Here is a 19,845-nt window from a genome sequence, read left to right on the forward strand (position 1 = left end):
TGGGTCGGTACTCAGGGTGTTTGGGGGTCCAGTCCCCTCTGTCCACCACATCGTCCATCTACTGGGTCTGCAGTTCTGACTCGACCGACGGCTGTCAGGTCACTAAGAATGTTTTAAGAAAGAGGCAAGAATTATAATTTCATACTCTAATTATAATAATAATAATCATAATAAATTACAGCAAACAAAACTATCTACCAAACATTTTAAATACAATGCCTTTAAAATCTAAATTAAAATCATATGTGGCGATCAGCAGTTTACATGTCAGCATTAATGTAATGTATCTGTATGTTAATGACCTCAAACTGTTAGCTAGCTAATAATGATACTATTGATAACATTACTGTGGGTTCAATAACAGGTTTACCTCTCCACGGTCCTCTCAGCCGGAGATAAACCAGAGCCGCTTCTCCTCTTCCTCCACAAGCAGGAGGATTAAAAAAGAAATCAGGAAATCCTGAAGCTCAAACAGATCTGACAGTCAAACTTTTCAAACTCCTCTTCTTGTCACTTTCGCGGACCTTACCTCACCAGAAATAGGTAGGTGCGGGGCGGGGCGGGAACATCTGTTGACGCAACGAGGAAATGCTGCGAAGGGTAGACCGTCCAATTTCACAACAGGCTGACGCTGCCGGCAGGTCTCTCTGAAGGACCCTGCCTTTGCTGGCGGCGAAGTCCTTGAAGGATTCTGCCCCTGAATTTGGACACAGCCAGAGTGTGAGAGCTCACCTGGGCTCCTCCTCCTGTGATGAAGCACACCTGAGAGACGTCAGCAACTGAGGACGGACTGTGTTTGCTCTCACCTGCTGCTTTCAGTCCTTTAAAGGTAAGATATGATTTAACTTTACAATAACATTCAGCTAACCAGCTAACATTCAGCTAACCAGCTAACATTCAGCTAAACAGCTAACATTCAGCTAACCAGCTAACATTCAGCTAACCAGCTAACATTCAGCTAACCAGCTAACATTGTGAGCAGAGTGAAGAACAACAGTGTTGACGTCCTGTCAAAGACGTCTCTGTGTGTCCGTCCTGTCTCCTAACAGCACTCTGTAGCTCAGAGGTGACAGTCTGACAGCCTGTAGCTTCAGCTGGAGATGGAAAAGCAGCCAGTTCACTACTGAGTCTAATAAGTCAACAACATCAACTCACTAAATGTCAAGAAAGGAAATATTTTGACTCCTATTTTCATTATAAAAAGAAAAATCCAACCACCTGAACTCAAGTGTGTGTCTCTGACTGAACTGAGATCAGTTTAATCTGCTCGTTAACTCGTCGTCAAACTCACTTCATTCAAACTGAACCTGAACTGAATCACAGTCACAAACACTAACATGTAACTTTACTGTGTGTTTGATGAAGAGCTTGTGTGGATCAACAGCACAGCTCCTTGTTCCATCCAAACTTTCCACACAGCTGTCATATAAATATGTGACAGCATCATTTAGACACTGGTGTGATGATTTAAACAGCAACATCTAAATACTTGTGTCTTCATGAGGTCATCATGTCACATATTCACCTGTATAAAAACTGAGCTGCTGTTTTATTGTCACAGTCACTGTAGGTTTGTTGTGTCTCTGAATAGGTTTAGCTGTGATGGTACGTTCAGTATAAAGACTGTTGTCATGTTGTTGTACAGTAACACAACACTGTGAATAGATCAGAGATGATCACTGCACTGACACAATCATTGAACCAGAGCAGGATTGATGCACATCTGTTTGTCCAGTTAGACTCCAGCTCACCCTGTCTGTCTGCTGTCACCTGGTTCTGACCCGTCTCCATTTGGACTTAAAGTTTGTCTAAGTTTGTCCTCGTGTGCTTTGATTCAACCGTCACTGTGAAAACAAGTTTAAACTGAACTTGTGCCAACAAACCAACCCGACCTGTTTGTTCAAATGAAGGTTTTTTTTTAACTTGTTGACAGTTTAGAATAACCATTTTTCAGTTTCTGCTCTGATGCAGCATTTAATCTGTAATGTAACTAAAGTTATCACACAGATGTAGTTGAGTAAAAAGTTGAATATTTGCCTCCAAAATGTGGTTAAACGTTACGTTACTTGAGTATTTCTGCTCCTGATTACTTCTCAGAGGAAGAGATTCTAATTTTTACTTTGCAGATAAATGTTTTAAATAAACAACAGATGACCAGATTGACTCTTTTAGATAAAAAGATATCGGAGAAACGTGTGTGTTGACTCCACCACAGCGTCATGACGTCACCTAGTGGACTGATCCAAGTCCAGCAGCTGATGTTCTGACAGGAGACGTGACGTCAGTGAGGGACGTCATAGCCTCTACAGACAAAACCCACCTGAACACACCTGAGACTTTCATATTTTATAATAACACAACAGGTTATTAGAACAATATCTGCCTCTTGGTTAAATCAACTTGTCAGTATTTGTTTTTAATCAGTTATTTAACACTGTTTTTATACCCTTTTAAAATGTGAGAATGTTTACGTAGAAATGACATGAATAAAATTCACTTACTATGTTTTATTTTGAAATAAAAGTCACACTGATGACATCACTGTCCTTCCTGCAGATCTGTGAAGACAGGTCCTGGATCAGTCCACTGTCTCTTTTCTGTCAGAAGACATTTTCACATTTGTCTCCAGATTTCACGTCACTGCTGTGAGCGACTTTATTAGTAGAGAACAGTAAAAAACAGAATACAAATGATTTAATGACATGATTTACTTTTGGTTTGTTGTCCTGTAGCAGCCATTTAGTGAAATATGTATTAATAGAGTCAGTGAGTTGTGGAATAATGTGCTCTGAGTTTAAATGTTAGAAGAGGAAGTCGACTTTCAGACATTTTGTCCTTCAAGAGTGTTTCTGACCCAAAGGCTGATTTCAGTTGATGTGCAGATGAATGATTTGTGTTTCCTCTCCAGATGAAAGTGTGTGTGAGATGAGCAGCATGAATCAGTGTGAGGACAGAGAGGAGGGAGGCCCTCCCTCTAAAACCACTGGACCTGAACCTGGACCTGGACCTGGACCTGATCCTGGACCTGGACCTGGACCTGGACCTGGACCTGAGCCCAGCTGTTTGTCCTTCAAAAGTGACCGGTCAAAAGATCGTTTCATTGATTTTAAAGGACAACCAGCTCCTGCTGTAAAGAGGTGAGCTGTTAATAACATTAATATGTGACTGATTCATGTTTTAACTGTGGAGAAAGATCTTTTTTGAAACCTGATGTTTATTTTCAGCTTCGTTCTTCTTCACTTAAATTTATATTCTCACTTTAGAAAGCTGCCTAATAGAACCAGTCTTCAACTCTTCATTTCACTTTATTGAATTAGTTTGGTCCAATATTCTCTGAAGGTTTATTCCTGATGTTTTCCACTATTGTATGGACAGAAGCTTCTGTATCTGAAGACTAGGAAGTGGATTAAAATCTCTGGTGGTCTTCTTCTCTGTCCAACAGGAGACCAGCCTCTACTGGACCTGGACCTGGACCTGGACCTGGACCTGAGCCCAGCTGTGTGTCCTTCAAGAGTGACGAGTCAATAGGTCATTATATTGATTTTAAAGGACAACAACTTCCTGCTGTAAAGAGGTGAGCTGTTGATAACATTGATATGTGACTGATTCATGTTTTATATTAATTCAGAGAAATTTATTTAAACGTGTTGTTTTTTTCAGCATCGTTCTTCTTTAGTACATTTATATTCTCACATGTGGAACCAGTCTTCATTTCTTCAGTCCAGTTTAACATTTGTTTGATGACTGGTTGAGTGTGACATCAGGATTTTATTCAGGCTAACAGATGCTAGCTGCTAACAAAGGATACTTGTGACTCCACTATGTTCCTCCATCAAGTCATCATTTCCTGGTTTTCAGTCATGTGACCACAGAAGTTTAGACATATCAGTTGTGGACATTCGTCAAAAAAATCTAAATGGAATTGTCCGCAGGCAACACAAGTTCAATGTCCTCCCTTTGTTTGTTTTCTCTCTCTTTTTCTGTGTCTCATGAGTTCATCACAGCAGGACGACGTGCACAAAGTGAACAATTACTTTTAACCTCTTCATCATGTTTGACTTCATTTAGTGTGTGTTTGTGAAACGTGCAGTGAAACAGTTTGTAGTTGTTATTCTCACTTTGATTCAGTTGATCTGAGCTCAGTCTCAGTCGTTGACAGTATGTGTTAGCAGCCGACTCCTCTGTCTTTTCTCAAAGTGCCCTCAACTATTAAGTCAGCTGCTGTAGTTGATCTGAAGTTCACAGACTTTTCAGTCAAACACCTGTTTGCAGCGAGCGTCCATGTTTCTCTGATCAGATCCACTGGGAAGCTTTTAGATTGGAAGACAGGAATACTGACCTCCAGCTTGCAAAGGAACGCACCATGAAGCCAGTGTTTTCCCCTCACTATTTGTTGGTGTGTCGGTTGTGCTCCTGTGTTTCCTGCGTGTCTCACCTGTGTTGTTTAGTTTTACACTTGTGGATTTCTGTTTTGTTTTGACTGCTTTACCTTTTGGATTTTTCTCTGCCTGTCTTTTTGATTTTTGGGATTTCGCTTCAAGTATTAAACAGGATATGTAGCAAAAGGCCAAAGGTTGGACTCGACCTCCTCAGCTTGGCATAGATACAAGAGAGAATAGCTTTCAGCTTTCATCTCGTTCTCTGTCACAGCCTCCAGACTTTCCAGTTCCATCCCCACCACAGAGCTGGCCTTCCTGTCTAGCTTATTCAGTTTGTTTGTACCACAGCTGCTGATGCCGCCTCCCCATCCACCACAACACAGATAACACTGGACCACAGACTGGTAGAACATCCATAGCAGTCTATAGCAAACATTGAAGGAGCTGAGTCTCCTCAGAAAGAACAGTCTGCTCTGTCCTTTCCTGTCGAAGGCTTCAGTGCTGTCTTAACAGTTTAAAACATGGAGGTGTCAAGCATCTCCACCTCCTTGCCATTTATTACAACAGGGATGTGGGGCTTCTTCCGCATGACCTTTAGCTTGTGTTTGTCTCTGTGTGGACAGACACAATGTGACTGATTCTTCATGATTCCTCCACAGAGTCGACCAGGAGAGCTCAGAGGTTCCCAGAGGTCCGTCTGTCCAGCAGCATCAGACACACCTGGACTCCATATTTATGGTCTGTACATGAACAACAACTACTTTTACATCCAGTCTGGTCACAATAATCTTCATGCTGAACTTAACAGGCCAGTGGTGAATCTGTCCAACATGGATCTGATGTTAAATGTTGTCATTCACATAATATTCTGTTTCAGCTGCTGGAGGAGAACATTGTGACTTTTGTGAAGAACGAGCTGAAGAAGATCCAGAAGGTTCTGAGTTCAGATTACCCAGAATGCTCAGAGAATCAGAGGGATGATGAGGAGGTGTTGGATGGTGAGGATGAAGAGCAGAGGAGGAGCAGCAGAGAGGCATTTCTGAAGATCACACTGCACTTCCTGAGGAGAATGAAGCAGGAGGAGCTGGCTGACTGTCTGCAGAGCAGTAAGAGGATTTCACTAAAGATTTAACATGATGGATCAATGAGAAGTTTACTGAAGTCTGATGATGATGAATCTGTTTATATATACAATCTTTAGGGGAAGGGAATTGTCATATTTTTCTTGTAAATAACTTACTGAACTTTTTTGTTGTGTTTATATAGAAAGTAATTCTGGAGTTTGTCAGCATAAACTTAAATCTAACCTTCAGAAGAAGTTCCAGTGTGTATTTGAGGGGATCGCTAAAGCAGGAAACCCAACCCTTCTGAATCAGATCTACACAGAGCTCTACATCACAGAGGGAGGGACTGTAGAGGTCAATGATGAACATGAGGTCAGACAGATTGAAACAGCATCCAGGAAACCACACAGACCAGAAACAACAATCAGACAAGAAGACATCTTTAAAGCCTCACCTGGAAGAGATGAACCAATCAGAACAGTGATGACAAAGGGAGTGGCTGGCATCGGGAAAACAGTCTTAACACAGAAGTTCACTCTGGACTGGGCTGAAGACAAAGACAACAAGGACATACAGTTCACATTTCCATTCACTTTCAGAGAGCTGAATGTGCTGAAAGAGAAAAAGTTCAGCTTGGTGGAACTTGTTCATCACTTCTTCACTGAAACCAAAGAAATCTGCAGCTTTGAAGAGTTCCAGGTTGTTTTCATCTTTGACGGTCTGGATGAGTGTCGACTTCCTCTGGACTTCCACAACACTGAGATCCTGACTGATGTTAGAGAGTCCACCTCAGTGGATGTGCTGCTGACAAACCTCATCAGGGGGAAACTGCTTCCCTCTGCTCGCCTCTGGATAACCACACGACCTGCAGCAGCCTATCAGATCCCTCCTGGGTGTGTTGACATGGTGACAGAGGTCAGAGGGTTCACTGACCCACAGAAGGAGGAGTACTTCAGGAAGAGATTCAGACATGAGGAGCAGGCCAGCAGAATCATCTCCCACATCAAGACATCAAGAAGCCTCCACATCATGTGCCACATCCCAGTCTTCTGCTGGATCACTGCTACAGTTCTGGAGGATGTGTTGAAGACCAGAGAGGGAGGAGAGCTGCCCAAGACCCTGACTGAGATGTACATCCACTTCCTGGTGGTTCAGGCCAAAGTGAAGAAGGTCAAGTATGATGGAGGAGCTGAGACAGATCCACACTGGACTCCAGAGAGCAGGAAGATGATTGAGTCTCTGGGAAAACTGGCTTTTGATCAGCTGCAGAAAGGAAATCTGATCTTCTATGAATCAGACCTGACAGAGTGTGGCATCGATATCACAGCAGCCTCAGTGTACTCAGGAGTGTTCACACAGATCTTTAAAGAGGAGAGAGGACTGTACCAGGACAAGGTGTTCTGCTTCATCCATCTGAGTGTTCAGGAGTTTCTGGCTGCTCTTCATGTCCATCTGACGTTCATCAACTCTAGAGTCAATCTGCTGTCAGATGAAGAGCAGTCAACATCCCGGTGGTCTGAGGTTTTCATAGGAAAATCAACACGTTTCTACCAGAGTGCTGTGGACGAGGCCTTACAGAGTCCAAATGGACATCTGGACATGTTCCTCCGCTTCCTCCTCGGTCTTTCACTGCAGACCAATCAGAATCTCCTCCAAGGTCTGCAGACACAGACAGCAAGTAGCTCAAAAAACAATCAGGAAACAGTCAAGTACATAAAGAAGAAGTTCAAAAAGAATCTGTCTCCAGAGAGAAGCATCAATCTGTTCCACTGTCTGAATGAACTGAACGATCGTTCTCTAGTGGAGGAGATCCAACAGTACCTGAGTTCAGGACGTCTCTCCACAGATGAACTGTCTCCTGCTCAGTGGTCAGCTCTGGTCTTCATCTTACTGTCATCAGAAAAAGATCTGGATGTGTTTGACCTGAAGAAATACTCTGCTTCAGAGGAGGCTCTTCTGAGGCTGCTGCCAGTGGTCAGAGCCTCCAAGAAAGCTCTGTAAGTGTGGAGAAGTTTTTTCAGAATGCAGTAAATGTGCTGTTATTGATCCTAATAGAAACAATTGTCTTGTTCTGCTTATTATTCTTTATCCAGACTGAGTGACTGTGACCTCTCAGAGAGAAGCTGTGAAGCTCTGTCCTCAGTTCTCAGCTCCCAGTCCTCTAGTCTGAGAGAACTGGACCTGAGTAACAACAACCTGCAGGATTCAGGAGTGAAGCTACTTTCTGCTGAACTGAAGAGTCCACACTGTGTCCTTGAAACTCTCAGGTCAGGATTCATTATTTTATTTTATTTTGAATGTGCTGCTATTGACCCAAATAAAAATGTATTTTCTTCATCATTCTTTGTCAAGACTGAGTGTCTGTAACCTCTCAGAGAGAAACCATGCTACTTATTATTGTGTAATGTCTGTTGAATCCAGATTTAGTATTAATGATTTTTCATATCTCTGACATATTCGCGTAAAACAGAAAGAAAGTCTACATGTACTACAATGTTATTATGAATACTGCATCGCCTAATGTCTTTTTCACTGTTCACGCTCCAGACTGAGTAGCTGTGACCTCTCAGAGAGAAGCTGTGAAGCTCTGTCCTCAGTTCTCAGCTCCCAGTCCTCTAGTCTGAGAGAGCTGGACCTGAGTAACAACAACCTGCAGGATTCTGGAATGAAGCATCTGTCTGTTGGACTGGAGAGTCCACAGTGTAAACTTGAAACTCTAAGGTCAGGTAGTTCATAGTTTGTCTCAAATTATTTTTGTTATTTCTTTAACATTTGAATTCAATGTTCTCTCTCTCTCACGTCAGAACTCTTATGTTTTTAAACCATACTACTTATTTTTGTTAAATGTCTGTTCAATCCAGATTTAGTTTTGTTGATTTTTCATATCTCCCAACATATTAGAGTAAAACAGAAAGCAAGGTCACATGTGCTCCAATGGTATCATGAATACTGCATCATCTAATGTCTTTTTTACTGTTCACGCTCCAGGCTAGGTGTCTGTAACCTCTCAGGGAGAAGCTGTGAAGCTCTGTCCTCAGTTCTCAGCTCCCAGTCCTCTAGTCTGAGAAAACTGGACCTGAGTAACAACAACCTGCAGGATTCAGGAGTGAAGCTACTTTCTGCTGAACTGAAGAGTCCACACTGTGTCCTTGAAACTCTCAGGTCAGGATTCATTATTTTATTTTATTTTGAATGTGCTGTTATTGACCCAAATAAAAATTAATTTTCTTCATCATTCTTTGTCAAGACTGAGTGTCTTTAACCTCTCAGAGAGAAACCATGCTACTTATTATTGTTTAATGTCTGTTGAATCCAGATTTAGTATTAATGATTTTTCATATCGCTGACATATTCGCGTAAAACAGAAAGAAAGTCTACATGTGCTACAATGATATTATGAATACTGCATCGCCTAATGTCTTTTTCACTGTTCACGCTCCAGACTGAGTGGCTGTAACCTCTCAGAGAGAAGCTGTGAAGCTCTGTCCTCAGTTCTCAGCTCCCAGTCCTCTAGTCTGAGAGAACTGGACCTGAGTAACAACAATCTGCAGGATTCTGGAGTGAAGCATCTGTCTGTTGGATTGGAGAGTCCACAGTGTAAACTTGAAACTCTAAGGTCAGGTAGTTCATAGTTTGTCTCAAATTATTTTTGTTATTTCTTTAACATTTGAATTCAATGTTCTCTCTCTCTCACGTCAGAACTCTTATGTTTTTAAACCATACTACTTATTTTTGTTAAATGTCTGTTCAATCCAGATTTAGTTTTGTTGATTTTTCATATCTCCCAACATATTAGAGTAAAACAGAAAGCAAGGTCACATGTGCTCCAATGGTATCATGAATACTGCATCATCTAATGTCTTTTTTACTGTTCACGCTCCAGGCTAGGTGTCTGTAACCTCTCAGGGAGAAGCTGTGAAGCTCTGTCCTCAGTTCTCAGCTCCCAGTCCTCTAGTCTGAGAGAACTGGACCTGAGTAACAACAACCTGCAGGATTCTGGAGTGAAGCATCTGTCTGTTGGATTGGAGAGTCCACAGTGTAAACTTAAAACTCTAAGGTCAGGTAGTTCATAGTTTGTCTCAAACTACTATTGTTATTTCTTTAACATTTGAATTCAATGTTCTCTCTCTCTCACATCAGAACTCTTATGTTTTGAAACCATACTACTTATTTTTGTTAAATGTCTGTTCAATCCAGATTTAGTTTTGTTGATTTTTCATATCTCCCAACATATTAGAGTAAAACAGAAAGCAAGGTCACATGTGCTCCAATGGTATCATGAATACTGCATCATCTAATGTCTTTTTTACTGTTCACGCTCCAGGCTAGGTGTCTGTAACCTCTCAGGGAGAAGCTGTGAAGCTCTGTCCTCAGTTCTCAGCTCCCAGTCCTCTAGTCTGAGAGAACTGGACCTGAGTAACAACAACCTGCAGGATTCTGGAGTGAAGCATCTGTCTGTTGGACTGGAGAGTCCACAGTGTAAACTTAAAACTCTAAGGTCAGGTAGTTCATAGTTTGTCTCAAACTACTATTGTTATTTCTTTAACATTTGAATTCAATGTTCTCTCTCTCTGCCTTGTGTTAGAACTATGTTTTGAAACCATACTACTTATTTTTGTTAAATGTCTGTTTATTCCAGATGTCCTTTTGTTGATTATTAATTTCTCTGACATATTAGAGTAAAACAGAAAGCAAGTTCACATGTTCTACAATGATATTATCAATACTGTAAATGTCTTTTTTACTGTTCACGCTCCAGACTTGGTGTCTGTAACCTCTCAGAGAGAAGCTGTGAAGCTCTGTCCTCAGTTCTCAGCTCCCAGTCCTCTAGTCTGACAGAGCTGGACCTGAATAACAACAACCTGCAGGATTCAGGAGTGAAGCTACTTTCTGCTGAACTGAAGAGTCCACACTGTGTCCTGGAAACTCTCAGGTCAGGATTCATTATTTTATGTCATTAGTTCATGTAACTTTACAATTGGAGCAGGTCTTGATGATACTCCTGATATAATTCAATTTATTTAAGAGACCCAACATTTTCCTCATGAGCAAGCAGTTGTTACAGTGGAATGAAAAAAATGACTTTTAACAGGCATAAATCTCAAGCACAACCGGACTAAATAGTGAGACGCCATCTGTCTCAACTGGTTGGGTTGAGACAGACACAGAAGCCCCATTCACACTGCCTCTTCATTTCATCTTACTGTAGATGTGAAAGTTACAAAGGTGGAATGGGGGAACAGTTTCATTCCACCTCTGATCCTCCTAAAACTATAATATATATATTAAGATGTATGCTTTCCTCAGGATGAACTGTAATTTCTTTTCTTGCCATCGTCAGTTCATCATTTCAATCTGTACAATATGTTTATTCATGGCCAAATATTTGCAAAACTAATGGCCTTTCCATCGACTTCAGTTATATTCAACGTTTAGTGCTGATTATTGAAAACAAAGATAATGAATATGATAAATGTTAAACCCTTCAACACAGATGTGCACTGAATCATCAGGACTCTCAGCTGATGTGTGATGTGTGTTGTTTTGTGTGTCTGCAGGCTGTCAGGCTGTCTGATCACAGAGGAAGGATGTACTTCTCTGGCCTCAGCTCTGGACTCCAACCCCTCCCATCTGAGAGAGCTGGACCTAAGCTACAATCATCCAGGAGACTCAGGAGTGAAGCAGCTTTCTGCTCGACTGAAGGATCCAGGCTGGAGACTGGACACTCTCAGGTATGTAGAGTCCTGCTGCAGCCACAGACAGTCAGTAGCCACATTCACACTGCACTCTGCCAGTTCTCCGCATCTGTGTGAATTTTTCGGAGGCGGTGAGGGGTGAAATTTCGCTCCGACGCTGATCCGCCTCTGGAGGTAGTATCAGGTGCGCATTATTGATGGACTGAACCAGTGTGAATGAATAAGCCAGCTGTGCATATCGAGGGCGTGTCGGTCTGACAGTCTGATAACAACACAGGTCCTTCACTCAACTCAGTAAAGAGAAATGTCCCACAAACCAAAGTTACAGGACCAAACAAAAGCTGAGCAAGAAAATACAGCAGATCCACGTGACTTCAGTGAATTGTCCCCCAGAAAACAGCCTCCGTCTCTGTTAGTGAGTCAGACAGCGTCGAGTTTACTGATGGAAATTATTTACTTATCTAATTGAGATCCTGACACACCAAACATCCTTGAAAGTGACAAAGTTACGTCTTTCGCTCTAAATCACTACACATTATAACAGCATCCATATGATTATAAACTATTCGTGGGTTTAGATTGACAGAATGAAAACGGGGAAACACCTTAAAAACACACAGACGTCATCATCATGATGTGTAGGTCACGCCTCTATAGGAGCCGCAGCGTCGGCTTTCTGTGTGAATTACACGTCAGTTTGTAATCAAGGCGGAGCTGCTTCACTCTGTGTGAGCGACCAACGGCAGAGAATTGATGAACCGCTGCTGCGTTTGGGTAGTTATCATTATAACAGCCTGCAGGGGCAGGAAAGTTTCAGTGTTTTGCACCACCAGCTAAATCAAATGACAGAAGAAGACATTCAGTGATCAATCATCTGCTCCATTGATTAACATGATATGTGACCTGTGCAGAGCTGCAGCTCTCTACAGTAGTTGGTGGACTTCTGGTTTAATGCTGTTGTAATTTACTTCAGCCTGGCTCGTAGCTGCTGACTCAGTTTCACTCTCAGCTGTTCTGGAGTCTGTTAAAGTGCAGCTGGTGGAAATCCAATGTTTCCTGATTTTGCTGCTTCAAAATAAAAGCTTTCAAATAACTACATAATGCAGGACCTTCATTTTGAAAGATTTATAGGAAGTGTTAAATGCAGGAAGATCGCGTGACAACATTGCATGAATGGACTTTTAATTTATCTTCTGTTGCAGCAAACAACACATGGTTTCAGTCACTAACTGAGTCTATCCACACACTTTATGTCCGACTACAGTAATAACAGCAGCACTTTACTGTGACTGCAGCAACGTGCTCGTAGCTCTGTCACATACCAGAGAGACTCACTCCCTACCAACACAACACAGAGTAGTGTTTGTTGTCACAAGTTATAGAGCTGCAACTAACAACTATTTTCATAACCCATTAATCACATCAAATCACAAAAGCAGATGTTTTTTTTTACATGTCCAGCATTTTATTAAAAGAATAAAACATTGCTCTTACATTTTCCTCTTTAGTCTTGTTCAGTTCACTTTCAAACAACTTACAAATTGTAAAAGCAACATAAATGTATTAGAGGTGATGAAATTCTCCATTATAAGATGCATCACGATGCAGAGACAGAGCATCATCAAGAGTCTGCAGCTCATGTTGATTGTTGATTGTTCGGCCCCAGTGTTGTATCTTAAAGCTGCCATGTGAAAACTAGATTATTGCAGACAAACGTGAAAGACGCTGCAGATGGATACAGGTTTGATTGAAAAGATGCAGCTTTTATTTTGTAGACTGCTGTAGTCTGATTATTGGAAGGACTTTCAGAATAAAAGATCATTGAGGTTTAGAGCCCGACAGATAAAGGATTTTTAAGGCCGATACCGATACAAATATTTGGTGATTTAAGAATCCGTGTTCCAATATATCGGCTAACATATATATATTTATATTTTTAAAAAATCCAGAAACACGTCACAAAACATAAACACATTTCTGTAACATTAGTTATTTGTAGTTACTTATGAGTCCTCACTGAAATAATATGATAATGCAGTTTAAAAATAAACTTGTTTGTTTTATTGTCACAACAGAACAGAGAACCATCAAAATATATTATAGGGTTTGTGGCGTTGTAGAGCAGGGTGCACACACTGATTTAACTTGTGAGCTACTTTCAAAATGACCAGGTCGAAATGATCTACCTACATAAAAAATACTAAACATCTCTTTATTTATACATACACTGAGTATACTTTATATAACACAATGCATAACTGATATTGAGAGAGTAATGTAACCCTTGGTGCTGCACATAAACATTGACAGCAGTAATGCACATAGGTGACAAACAGCCGTCAATACTGCACAGTTTACACACCAGGAGCTGCTGCTGGTTTTCTCCTGAAAGTTTTTGAATGACTGAAAAATGTCCTCTCCCCACATGTGTTCTTTCATGAGCAGTAATGTTAACAGCTCCTCTTTTACAGTCATATCTGTAAACATCATCCGAATAAAAATGCACATCTGGGCTGTATCGCTGGTGTCTGTAGACTCTATGCTATGCTAACAGCTGATCGACAAGGCTAATGGCTAATCAGCGGAGAGTCAGTGTCGTACTTTTTAATGGTTGGAAAGTGCCTCTCAACATTCTCCTCCTTCGGAATAGCGATGGTAGTTTGACAAATGCACATTTTTTTATATCCCTTCCTTTGTTGATATCAGTTCAAGCCGCTAACCAGGACACTTAGCTCGCTTGTGTTTTGCAGTAGCTAGCGCATTTGCATATACATAGTGACCCATGACCCGTGACGCGTGACCCTACAAGAAGAGATCTCAGACTGGCCGTCCTGTACGTCAATCAGGTGGCAAAGACTCGACCTGTTGTAGCGCTCCCTCTGGTGGATGTTAACACTCATTACATGGTTGGAGGGTGTTTCATCCGTTTATATTTTATTTTTCAAATATTAATTTATCTGCCATTATAAATGCCAAAACCGATAGTTTGGAAAATGCCCAATATCGGCCGATAATATCTACCCGCTGATAAATTGGTCGGGCTCTATTGAGGATGACGAACAAGGAGATGCATCGAGAATCATCGACAGCTGAATCGTAATGGAATCTTGAGGCCACTGAAGATTCACGCCTCCAAACTGTTTGTTACATGAAGTTAGATATAGTTTTTTTTCTAAAGTGCACATAGCACTCCTTCATCCTCCACCATTGATAGTGGCCTCATGTGTGTTAGCATCATACTGAGGATACCATCAGTCAGAACAGCTGCTGGCTGTGGTGTCACAGGGCGTCCTTCCTCACAATGTAGTCATCATGTCCCTTACACAACAAAAATATATTTCTCAATATATTATCTGACAGGATATTTCATGTGTATTCATATATTGTGAAATTTAGATATTAATATACCATAGCATATTATATAATAATATATTATATATATGTAATTCATATATTGCAATTTATGGGAAAATACTGCAATTATTGCCGTTTCCACATATTGAATAAATACATAGTTATACTATATAATATATTGTTATATATATTGAAATATGTCCCAAATTAGATATGAGATTATATATTGGAAGAGACATCGTAAATATATGTAAATATATATGTACAATTATATGAGATAATATACCTCAATGTACAAGATAATATAATCAGATCTATATGGGAACATGTCTTAAATGTGTTGAAAAATATATTGATTTACATTAAATATATACATAATTATATTATATACTTTATACATGGTAAATGTGAAATAATCTCATGTACAATGTCTATCATATTTTAAAATGAAAATAATATATTGAATAATACATCAATATAGTTTACATTAACTGAATGAAGTTTATTTCAAAAGCAGCAGCTGAAAGGACATTTACTCGAGAACACACAGAATATCATATCATAGTTCCAGGCAATAAAATCATTTTTTTTAAACATATTATATTTTAATGAGATCCAATCGATGGCAACACAACAATAAATTAACAAAAACACTTCCAATAACATTTGCAATAGGACAACTGTCCATAATAATAAAACAGTCATCAGTGGAAAAAACAGGACAACAGTCCTTTAGTGCAGTGTCATGGACACATGCTAACATCAAGACCCGCTCTGATTGGCCAGCCTTGGCCGGTCCTTCACAGTTGTCCTTGGACTTTTTCTTCTCCTAGTGTCTTAACTCACAGATCCTTTTGTTTATGGCCGTCCGTATGTCTGGAATCTTCTTCCCTGGGTGTTGTTGAACAACTGCATCTGAAAAAGATAATAAAGTAAGAGAGACATCCACAATGTTAGCCTCTGATTGTTGCAAAAGTAAAGATGAGGTGGACACCAATACTGGTAATATTTTTCTTGTATGCCGAGTCCTCGCTCCTCAGTCGGTTACCTGTAAATAGTTCAGTCTGAAATCAGAACTGGCTTCTCAAGGAACCAAAGTTCTCCAAGGGGCTTTTAGAGCGAGGAGGTTATACTACTGTATCCACTTTAAGTTTTCCAGGAAGCATTGTGGTCAGTGAGAGCAGCTGTGCTTTGCTATAGCCAAGCGTCTGCCTATGGGAGGTGAATTGGTGCTGGGATTTCAAAGGTACTACAGGGGATCCATTTTAATGCTGATAAGATATTTGATGGATTCTAACTAGATAGAGAAATTGCTTTATATCTAAAAGAATATCAAAGTTGTTAAAGCTTTTTATTCATCCATCTGTTTTGCTATTAGTTGTGTACATTTCAGTCCTAAGGTGTTTGTTACCCTTTACCATTTACAGTAACTTAAGCAAAATATATTAATCCATTAAACATTTTTTTTACTGTGTTACTGAGTAAAGCTTTAAGCTTCTTGGGGTCCAGAGGCTGCGTCTCTCTGCAGATGGACCGACCTTGTTGACCCCTCCCGTCAGGTTGGACTTCAGTAGGACATCAGTGCTGAACAGGCCCAGCAGAAGGGTGCGGGCCTTTCCTTTCACTGTGGGTTGTGATTTTACAGTCTCCCAACAATGTCAGACACTCCGGTGGAGTCTCATTCCCTAGTTGCACTTAATTAATTGTAAGAAGGAAAGAAACACAGGAATAAAAACAAAGAAAATCACCAGTGACAGAATGTTTTATGTAATTAATCGATCATTTCAAAAATGTACTTACTGATGTTGGTTTGGGAGATGTGGGTTAAGGAGGTGGTGATTGTAGAGCAACACTGGCCTCATATTCACTTTCACCTTCATAGCCTGAGCTCTCTGTGACCTTATCTGAAATGAGGGTCTTCACAGCTGCAAAGAGTGATGGAATTTCTGGGAAATATGGCCCACCGAATTTACCACAACAGGACTCCAAACAAGTTGTAAACACATAACATGTAAACAAAAATAAACAAAATACACCTGCGCTCATTTTTGGTGTCTCAAAGTGTCACAAAATGTGTGAGTGGTTCTGAAGTAGCTAGCTAGCTAACAGCTGTTAGTCACTTGAGTCCTGCCTTGTTAGCTAACGCTAACGTTAGCTGGCTAGCAAGAAGTTCGAATGAAGGACTCATGTGACTGATGTTCGCTAGCCAGCTAACATTAGCGGCCGTTAGCGCGCTAGCTAACGGTCGCTATCAATAGCTAGCGCGCTATCGGCCACTAACGTAGCTAACGTTAGCGAACGTTAGCTAACTGCCGTTAGTCACGCTAGTCCTGCTTCATTTGAACTTTTAGCTAGCTAGCTAACGTTAGCTAACATGTCTGGAGACATGTGAACCACAGACAGACAGAAAGAAAGACAGATTCCTGGCTTCATAGTCAGATGTTCCTCTGGTCACATCTGGACACATCATGTTCACCACAGCAGATTTCAGACTGAGAGACATTTTCTGTCATTGTTTCTGCTTTTAATGGCATCAAACATGACATGAAGTTCTCCTCACAGTAACTATTACTGCTGTAATATACATCAGATATCAATCCAGCACCAAACTATAGTAACATGAACATGTCAACACATGAAACCATGAAACTGTTTCTATCACAAACAGGTTCAGTGACACTTGTGAGGTTCTGGAGGGAAACAGTCTGGGAGTCTCTGTCACTTGGTTCTGTGGCAGAGGTCGGGAACCAACGTCCAATGTTTTCTGATTGATTTATTACGTAATAAATTGTATTTGTTTCTTTGCTCAGTAAAACAAAGCAGCAGAAACACAGCAAGAACAAAAAGCAGACTGTGCAGCTGAGATTCAGGAAAGCCCTCCAAGCTTCAAACAGGAATCGGACCTCAAAAGTTCTGACGTCCAAATCCAAAAGTCCTATAATATAAAAACATAAGCACAAGTTGACATTGGAAAACAAAAACAGCAAGCGTAAGGTCGCCCACAGGAAACAGCAACAACATCCAATAAAATAAAGATGAAGTGATAAATCCAACAGGAGGTTTGTGTGTGTTCTCAGATGTTGTGGTCCTCTTTCACACACACCAACATCCTGTGGCTCACTCTCAGTGTGTGAGGAGAGTGGCAGAGGTGAAGAGGTTCAGGGAGAACAGGGAGAAGCAGCCTGATGGACAGATTGTGTTTCTGTGTATGAGAGTCATGTCATGTCCATGTTTGCATGCTGAAAGAGGATGTGCTGCTCTGACCCCCCTCCTCCTTTCAGGGTGGAGCCTGCTGGAGTCCGATGGTTGACACCAGGTCTGAGGAAGTGTGAGTGTCTTTTTACTTTCATTCATGAAAACACTGTGACATCACTCATTCACATCTGTGATGTCATCATCACACTGATGACACATTAATAACTGCAGCTGTGTTGTGTCTTTTTCTCTCCGTCAGATTCCTGTGAGCTCACAGTCGACACAAACACAGTCAGCAGATACATCAAACTGTCTGACAACAACAGGAAGATGACACATGTGAAGGTGGTTCAGTCATATCCTGATCATCCAGAGAGGTTTGAGTATCCTCAACTGCTGTGTAGAACTGGTCTGACTGGTCACTTTTACTGGGAGGTCGAGTGGAGAGGAAGAGTTTCTATATCAGTGAGTTACAGAAGAATCAGAAGGAAAGGAGACAGTGAAGACTGTTGGTTTGGATGGAATGATCAGTCCTGGAGTCTGGAGTGCTTTGATGGTGGTCGTTACTCTGTCTGGCACAATAACAGAGGAACAGCCCTCTCCTCCTCCTCCTCCTCCTCCTCCTCCTCTGGTAGAGTAGCAGTGTATGTGGACTGTCCTGCTGGCACTCTGTCCTTCTACAGAGTCTCCTCTGACTCACTGATCCACCTCCACACCTTCAACACCACATTCAATGAACCTCTTTATCCTGGATTTGGGTTCTTCTGGTCCAGTTCTGGTTCCTCCTCAGTGTGTCTGTGTGGTGTTTAGTGTGCAGAGTCTCCTCCTGTCACAGAAACATTGTCAGTGCTGAACAGTTGAGTCTGTACAGGATCACAGTCACATCAATCTTTCAGCTTCTTGGAATAAATTCATCAGTCAACTTTGTACAAAATGATTCAAACTGATTGAAAAGATTCTTCATTTACATTTTAAACTTCTTCCATTAAATTGTGTAAATCGCGTTGACTTGTACTTTCTGTCATGTGTTGTTTTGAATTCTGGCTCTTGTTCCAATAAAATCCACAACTATTAGTGAAATGTAAGAAACAGAAAACATTGACTCGTCTGCAGCTTTAATTGTAAATAATCATTGTGAACAAAGTTGTGAATGGACAGTAAAATCTGATCAACTGTACTCGACACTCCACCTGAAACACTCTGACTTGTTTCATGTGTTTTTAATGATGAAACTAAAAGTTTGATGGTGTTGGTTAACACATGTAATTATGTCCGTAGTGACGTGATAAACTGCACAACATCTGTTAATTTCTGTGTGATTATTATATGAGAAGAAAACACATTTTAATGACAATCATTGTGTTTCTCTCAGTGTTTTGTGGCTGTTGAAGTCCGGCTGTATTTTCAGGATGTTTGTTGGATTTTAATCTCGTTCGTGAAACTAAACAGCTGTGAGAAAAGTCTTTCTCTGTCTGACCCGGTGGCTCCACTTGTTACAGACCAGTTTTAAAGTCCTACAGCAGGCGACTGACCGAAGAGCTGGAGACCAAATAGTCCACACAGAACCAACAAGCTGCCGACTCGACGGCTCAGTGAGCTGAAGTAGTTCTGTGAAGTTCTGAGGTCGTGGGTTCAAGCCTGGAGTCAGAACCAGTAAGAAAGGAAGGACGAGTATCTGATGACGTCGCTTCCACTGTTAAAGTTCTGAGTCCAAATCCTCGAGGTTTTCACACAATTATTTTGTGGTCAAAAGAAGTGAAATGCTCAAAGAAAGTGATTCATTTCAGACTGATTCATCAGCTCAGGATGGTGAAGTGATGCTGTGAAGTCTGGAGGTTGTGGGTTCAATCCCTGGGTAGTTCAGCTGATTTTAAACCTGATGTCCACAAGAATGAAAAAGGGACAAACTTATTCAGGCCCACATCTGTTTGTTAAGAATAAACAGTCGTAGAAATACCCACAATCCTTTGCTGCAGTAAATAACTGCAGTTGAAATAAAACAGCGTGGTGGCAGCATTAATAAAAGACTTCCTGCTGATTTAAAAGATGTCAGTGATTGTGCCGCCTCAGAACACCACTGAACATTTCCCTCATTTGATTCCAGGACGACAAACAGTGAAATGTGTGCAGTGAAATGTAACAGACTGAGATATATAC

General features: G+C 40.9%; 1 protein-coding gene across 1 annotated transcript; it reads left to right on the plus strand.

The window, feature by feature from the left end:
• Positions 1-6,430: 6,430 nt before the first annotated feature.
• LOC115577767 (NACHT, LRR and PYD domains-containing protein 12-like) lies at positions 6,431-18,435 on the plus strand (the record flags this gene model as incomplete). The annotated part of the gene is made up of 9 exons (XM_030410656.1): positions 6,431-7,440; positions 7,991-8,164; positions 8,886-9,059; positions 9,327-9,500; positions 9,768-9,941; positions 11,002-11,175; positions 15,981-16,163; positions 16,556-16,568; positions 17,998-18,435. Coding segments are annotated over 9 exons (2,514 nt in total), but the record flags the coding sequence as incomplete, so codon positions are not given.
• Between the last annotated feature and the right edge of the window lie 1,410 nt (positions 18,436-19,845).

The sequence above is a fragment of the Sparus aurata genome, unplaced genomic scaffold, assembly GCF_900880675.1.
Source record: "Sparus aurata unplaced genomic scaffold, fSpaAur1.1, whole genome shotgun sequence".
NCBI classification, from domain to species: domain Eukaryota; kingdom Metazoa; phylum Chordata; class Actinopteri; order Spariformes; family Sparidae; genus Sparus; species Sparus aurata.